General features: G+C 39.7%; 1 protein-coding gene across 3 annotated transcripts in view; it reads left to right on the forward strand.

Annotated features, from left to right (window-relative positions):
* The window catches only part of LOC104791279, a 10116-nt gene extending 3349 nt beyond the window's left edge, over positions 1-6767 (forward strand). For 2 of the 3 annotated variants that reach the window (XM_010517129.2, XM_019246774.1), the window contains 14 exons: positions 739-790; positions 881-982; positions 1056-1202; positions 1277-1439; positions 1807-2037; positions 2122-2276; positions 2740-2868; positions 2976-3093; positions 3174-3369; positions 3573-3684; positions 3768-3922; positions 4238-5618; positions 5754-5948; positions 6055-6767. In XM_010517129.2, the coding sequence (XP_010515431.1) occupies positions 739-790; positions 881-982; positions 1056-1202; positions 1277-1439; positions 1807-2037; positions 2122-2276; positions 2740-2868; positions 2976-3093; positions 3174-3369; positions 3573-3684; positions 3768-3922; positions 4238-5618; positions 5754-5948; positions 6055-6531 (3613 nt within the window). In that variant the 3' untranslated portion in view covers positions 6532-6767. Of the gene's footprint in view, positions 1-18; positions 142-230; positions 331-494; positions 592-738; positions 791-880; positions 983-1055; positions 1203-1276; positions 1440-1806; positions 2038-2121; positions 2277-2739; positions 2869-2975; positions 3094-3173; positions 3370-3572; positions 3685-3767; positions 3923-4237; positions 5619-5753; positions 5949-6054 lie in introns of those variants that run through there. The other variant, XM_019246775.1, reaches the window with a different exon arrangement.

The following is a 7275-nucleotide window of genomic DNA, read 5'->3' on the forward strand; positions in this document are numbered from 1 at the left end:
TTGTTTTTCTTTTCAGCTATGGAATCGATAGACATTCCTAGAATTCTCTCTCAACAGGGTGGGGAAGCTGTTTACCCTTTACCACGAATCAAAACTATAGAAGTTCACCCAAAGCTGAACTTAGCAGCTTTGATTTTTGCAGTTAAGAATATTCATTCAACTTCCTATTGGCATTCCTCGCTTAAGTAGAAGTGTGGGTTCTGTCTTTGACATACTGGATTTTTATACAGAACATGGCGGGTAATGAAAACACTCAAAATCGAGCAGCTCAGACTAGGGAAGGAAGGAAGCAGCTCTTTGCAGTTCTGCAAAGTGCTAGGGGATCTTCAGGTGAACACAATTTTTATTTGAACATAACAAGTGATACTCTTCTTAAGCTGTATGGGTGTGTCTCTTGAGAGTCGCCAATCTTCTGTTAATAACAAGGGTTTTGGGTTCGGCCAGAGATGTTTGGTGTCAATATCCTGGTTTCTAACATTTGAAGTGATTAACAGCTTCTGTTCTAAAGGAAAAGCTTTCATCGATGGGTTCCTCTGGAATTTTAGCCGAGCATCAACTCCAAGCTCTGCTACAAGAGCATCATCACAAGGGGTAGGTGGATATTCTCATGCAATTAGGGTTGGAAATTTCGTAAAAAAATTTACTATCATGTGGTGTGAATATGCCGTGAATTCCTTACCGAATGACTCAAGTTTTTCATATTTCATCTGCTTCATTCACTCTATTACTTTTCTGCAGCCAGAGTCAGCTAACAATTTCAGATATTGCACGGAAGGCGTTTTTGTACAGTGTATGACTGTTTTACCTTCTTTCTTAGACATTATGTTTGTTTTATTATTAGGAATTATTTTTAGCTAAGTCCATGACTTAATCCTTGCAGCATTTTATGGAGGGCCATGCCAAAACTGCACCAATATCAAGGTTACCCCTTATTACCGTCGTGGATACAAAGGATCAACTTAAAGACATTCCTGTTTGCCAGGCATGTAACTGTTGGTTAGAGCTTCTTTTCTGTAATATCTGTTTTAGGCCTAACTGATTTGATTATTTGACAGCCATTTCATTTGGAGCTGAATTTCTTCAATAAGCCAAATAGAGTTCTACATTATCCTGTTAGAGCCTTTTATATCGAGGGCCTTAACCTCATGGCACACAATCTCTGTTCTGGAACGGACAACATCTACAAGAAGCTGTACACATCGGTATTATCTGATATCATGTGATCGCATTTCAATTACTGGTTTCCTTTTACTTACAGTACCTTTTTTTGTTTCAGATTCCCGGAAATGTAGAATATCATTCGAAGCACATTGTTTACAGTCGTAAAAGGCACGTCTTTCTGGTTGTCTTTGAATTCAGTGGTGCTACGAATGAAGTTGTGCTTTACTGGGAAAATACAGGTTCTCAGCTGCCTAATAGCAAAGGAAGCACTGCTAAAGGTTTGTCTAATCATTGGATTCCCTTGCTACTCTTAAAAGAACTTTCTATCCTGCCTTAGAATTTGTAGTTTTTGAAAACAGTAAGTGGTATCATACTGCATCCAATCATTTAGATATACCAGAGGTACAATGTATGCTATAAAACAGTTGGTGGTCTTTCTGCTGAGATAGATGCTAGCGTCTACTGCTGTTTACCCTAGAGACTAACAATCAAGGATGCTGAAGGTTTCAATAAGTTTTCTATTGACTTGAAAGAGATGCAAGATTAGAATTATTTAAGGCGTTCATCCTTTTCGTTTTCCTGTGTCTCTGAATGTGTAAACGAACAAGAGAGGACTAACCTCAAAGCTTACCTTTTGTTATGCAGGTTGTGATGCTGCCTTTATTGGCCCAAATGACGATCAATTTGCAATTCTTGACGAGGATAAGACAGGACTGTCTATGTATATCTTCCCAAAACTTACCACAATAGAAGAGAATGAGAAGAATCTATTATCTGAAGAGAAGCAAACCAAGGAGACGAATGTTTCTGGAATTCAGGGTCCACAACAATTCTTGTTTGAGACAGAAGTCGATCGTGTTTTTTCCACACCGATAGGTGTTGCATCAGATAAACTCATTCTTGAAAATTACTTATCAATGGGACCATGCCATCGCTAACTGATGTCTCTTTAAATTACAGAGTCCACTCTGATGTTTGCTTGTAATGGAACCCAAATTGGGTTGGCAAAGTTGTTTCAGGGCTATCGTCTCTCAGCTTCAGATGGTCATTATATTTCAACACAAGGCGAGGGACGAAAGTCCATCAAGTTGAAGAAACATGAAATAGCTCTTCAGGTATGAAAATCCCTACAAAACATGAATGTTCTCCTGATTGCTGGTACAGGTAGACTGCAACATCTGTTATTACTCGTACTGTTTACTAGTAGTGTAATAGTTCCGTAGAATTCTCGGCCAAATAAACTTTTGATATTTTGTTTCTGATTCTGTGACCAGCCCAGTAAATGCAGTCGTATTATTCCTTACCCTTTGATGTGGCTTACACCTGGCCAGTTATCTTTTAAAGTAAAATTATCTCGTTCAGAACTTAATAATGACAGGAAAATGACTCGTCGTGTTGGTGTTAGCTGTTCTATTGCCGTAAATAATTGGTTGATTCGAGAAGGGTCAATGATATAATTGTTCCTGAAATTTTGGTCAATCAACTTTTGTATTATGTAGAAATTATTAGAATTTTTTTTAGATCTCCAAAGTATTCTTTCCCCCTGAATTAGTTCTCTTGTTGTCTCAAAATGTACAGGTTCAATGGCAAGAAACACCTCGAGGATATGTCGCAGGGATATTAACAAGCCAAAGGGTGCTGATGGTGTCTGCAGATTTTGATATATTGGCAAGCAGTTCGACAAAATATGATAGAGGACTACCATCAATATCCTGATTAAACTATCTATCTTTCCTTTCAATCATGCGCATTATATGTTAACGCTATTTATTTTTATGCTCATTGATAATTTGAAAACCTTAACTTATGCGAACTTTAGATCTCTTCTATGGGTTGGGCCTGCCTTACTCTTTTCTACAACAACTGCTGTGTGTTTGCTTGGCTGGGATGGCAAAGTTAGGACCATTCTTTCTATAAGTACACCGTATGCAGGTAAGCATATCTTGGTTCTCTATATGCTTAAGGTGATTTTTCTGTATTTCATTCTCTTAAATTTATCCTCTTCAACGCAGCCTTAGTTGGTGCCTTGAATGACCGCCTATTGCTTGCTAATCCCACTGATATAAGTCCGAAGCAGAAAAAGGGGATTGAAATCAAGAGCTGTCTTGTTGGGCTACTTGAACCGCTTTTAATCGGATTTTCTACAATGCAACAAACATTTGAACAGAAAGTAGACCTTTCTGAAATAATGTATCAAATAACAACAAGGTTACACCCCTGTCCCTTTTTTCTTCTCTTACACGTTTAAAATTTGTTATATGTATATATAATGTCCGATGTCGATACTTTGGAATTGGTGTGCAGGATATACATCGATGAGTTTTTTTTGTCTCTTTCCTAGCTATCTTTGTTGGCCCCATCCCATGCTAACTATATTAGCTTTTTTATTATATTTTTATATATGGATGCAGGTTTGATAGTTTGCGAATTACTCCAAGATCTCTTAATATTCTTGCCAGAAGCACTCCAGTATGTGGAGATCTCGCTGTATCACTAGCTCAAGCAGGCCCTCAATTCAACCAGGTGAGTCGAGTTACAGTAGATTTTATGACCAGAACTCTCACCCAGAAGATATGTTATTAATTAAACTGTTTCCAAAAAATTAGGTATTGCGTTGTGCATATGCGATAAACGCTCTTCGGTTCTCCACGGCATTGTCGGTTTTAAAGGACGAGTTCTTGCGTTCTAGAGACTATCCAAAATGTCCTCCAACTTCTCTTTTGTTCCAGAGGTTCCGGCAGCTCGGATATGCCTGTATCAAGTAAGTAAACTTTCCGTGCAGGACATATGTAGCATCTAAAAAATATAGTTAGTTACTGTTGGACGGCCTATTCAACCTCATTTTCTGTCGAACTAATATATGTGGGAGTTTTAGGGCATCATGAACTGGACCTTGAAAAGTTAATCTCAAGTGTATCTTTTTACCGCCTCCCCAGTCACTATCTATAGTTAGTTGGAACTTAGATATAACACTTCTTGATCCTTGTACCTACATTTCATCTCTATGCTAGTTTCTCATGGAAATGTTTCTGGCAAGGTTCAGTTATCTAACTACTTTGGACATTTGGTACTGTAGATATGGTCAATTTGATAGCGCAAAGGAAACTTTTGAAGTAATAGCCGACTACGAGAGCATGCTAGATCTTTTCATATGCCACCTCAACCCTAGTGCTATGCGTCGTCTTGCCCAGAAATTGGAAGAAGAAAGCGGAGATCCCGAGTTAAGACGATATTGTGAAAGGATTTTACGAGTACGGTCTACAGGATGGACCCAGGGAATTTTTGCTAATTTTGCAGCTGAGAGTATGGTTCCAAAAGGACCAGAATGGGGTGGTGGCAACTGGGAAATCAAGACTCCAACCGACATGAAGAGCATACCTAAGTGGGAGCTTGCTGGGGAAGTAATGCCATATATGAAGAACGAAGATGGAACCATCCCCTCAATAGTAGCTGATCATATTGGTGTATACTTGGGATGTGTCAAAGGTAGAGTTAATGTTGTGGAAATTAAAGAAGACAGCTTAGTTTCTAAACCTGGAGGGCTTAGTTTGTTGGGTAAACCTGTATCGGATAAACCTTTGGCACTTCCTGCTGGTGAATCCAGTTCGTTGATGGGTCTGGAATCCCTTGGAAAACAAAACGTAGCTGATGAACAGGCAAAGGCTGCTGAGGAATTCAAGAAAACAATGTATGGTGCTGCTGGTGATGGCAGCAGCAGTGACGAGGAAGGTGTGCCAAAAACTAAGAAGCTGCAAATTAGAATACGAGAAAAGCCAACATCCACCACTGTGGACGTCAATAAGCTTAAAGAAGCTGCTAAAACATTTAAACTCGGAGATGGGCTAGGCTTAGGAATGAGTAGAACAAAATCAATTAGTGCTGGATCCCAGGATTTGGGTCAGATATTAAGCCAGCCTTCTTCCTCAACAGCTGCAACTACAGCTGCTCCGAGTTCTGCATCTGCTCCTGTTGATCCTTTCGCGATGGGCTCATGGACACAGCAACCTCAACCAGTTTCTCAACCACCTCCATCTGGTGTAGCCGCGCCGATACCGGAAGACTTTTTCCAAAACACAATCCCATCTGTTGAGGTTGCCAAGACATTGCCTCCTCCTGGCACTTATCTTTCGAAAATGGACCAAGCTGCAATAGCTGCACAGGGTGTTTCAAATCAAGCAAATAATACTCCTCTGCCTGATATTGGTCTTCCCGATGGTGGCGTTCCTCAACAGTATCCTCAACAGGCAAGTCAACAACCGGGTGCTCCATTTCAGACTGTTGGACTTCCTGATGGTGGTGTTCCTCAACAGTATCCTGGTCAGACCCAGGGGCCAAACCAGGTTCCGGTTTCTACACAGCCTCTTGACCTGAGCGTTCTTGGAGTTCCAAATACCGGTGATTCTGGGAAGCCTCCTGGACAGCCTCAATCGCCTCCTGCATCAGTTCGTCCTGGACAGGTAAATGTGTATTTGATTTGTCCTATGTGTTTGCATGCCACTCAACTTGCTAATGTTCTGAAATTACATTCTAGATAAAATGCGACACATAAATCTCACTGTTGCTTTCTCCCCTATGATTACTACTCTCTGTAGGTTCCACGTGGAGCTGCAGCTCCGATTTGTTTCAAGACTGGACTTGCCCATCTCGAACAAAACCAGCTTCCAGATGCACTTTCTTGCTTCGACGAAGCATTCTTGGCTCTGGCTAAAGATCAATCACGTGGAGCAGATATCAAAGCTCAAGCCACTATTTGTGCTCAATACAAGATAGCCGTAACTCTCCTTCGGGTAACTAACTCTCATATATCTCCCCTCTTAATAGAAAGTAAAAGATTCTGCTCGAAAAGATAGAATCATCTTATCAATGTTTCTCTCTCCTCTCTCCCATTTGCAGGAAATCTTGAGGCTACAAAGAGTCCAAGGCGCGAGCGCATTAAGCGCAAAGGACGAAATGGCTAGACTTTCAAGGCATCTTGCTTCCCTGCCACTACTAGCAAAGCACCGCATAAACTGCATACGCACTGCAATCAAAAGAAACATGGAAGTCCAAAACTATGGCTACTCGAAGCAGATGCTGGAACTTCTTTTATCAAAGGCACCAGCGAGCAAGCAAGAAGAACTAAGAGGACTAGTCGATCTCTGTGTCCAGAGAGGCACATCGAACAAATCCATCGACCCTCTCGAAGATCCTTCTCAGTTATGCTCAGCTACGCTCAGCAGGTTATCAACTATTGGATACGATGTTTGTGATCTCTGTGGTGCAAAGTTTGCCGCTCTTTCGTCACCCGGTTGTATCATTTGTGGTATGGGAAGCATTAAACGGTCTGATGCACTCGCTGGACCGGCACCTGTATCCACACCGTTCGGCTAAAGGTTATAGACGTTATCACAGTTGGTTCAATTAACATCAAGCAAATTTCAAACTAGTTATTATTACCTGTAAGAACATTCATCGATTTTGTGGGGTTTGTTTTCTGTTCATTCGTGTGTATATGATTTGATTATTTGTATCTGTTTATTTTCCGTACGTGGCTAATACAATTTGTAACGTCACTCTTCTTTGCCCACCAGGTTATCTTTCATTTTCTTTTGTTCAATTTTACGTCATATGTACTCTCTCAATTTTATGAAGTATTGGCAAACAAAAAGAACAAAGCTGTTTAGACCTCTAAGTTCTGTTGTCCCGGAAACTCTTATGTCTTATCTAATGTATTAAAAATCTGAACGTACTTATAAAGAGAGAAATTCACTTGCTTTTGAATTCTAATTTACCTCATGGTAGGCAGCAAATATTAAGAAGCTCATCATTGATGATCATGATCTATTAAGTTTTAAAAATCATTATTATTAACTAATAATATCAACATGCAAACTGATATGAAAACAAAGAGTTTTAGATGGCACGAAAAAACGAGTATTAATCTTAAATTTTATTCATGATCTAGAATTATGAATCTATCAATGAGTATTACAAATGGTATAATATGGTATACAATAATTTTAAAAAAAAAAATACATATTGTAAAAAACAATGTATTAAATAAAGCTATAAACTATTAAACCTTTTCTAAGCTGTAGGTTCGTCGTTCTTGACAGCATGACCAATCCCGGGGCT

The sequence above is a fragment of the Camelina sativa genome, chromosome 6, assembly GCF_000633955.1.
Source record: "Camelina sativa cultivar DH55 chromosome 6, Cs, whole genome shotgun sequence".
In the NCBI taxonomy this organism is placed as follows: Eukaryota; Viridiplantae; Streptophyta; class Magnoliopsida; order Brassicales; family Brassicaceae; genus Camelina; species Camelina sativa.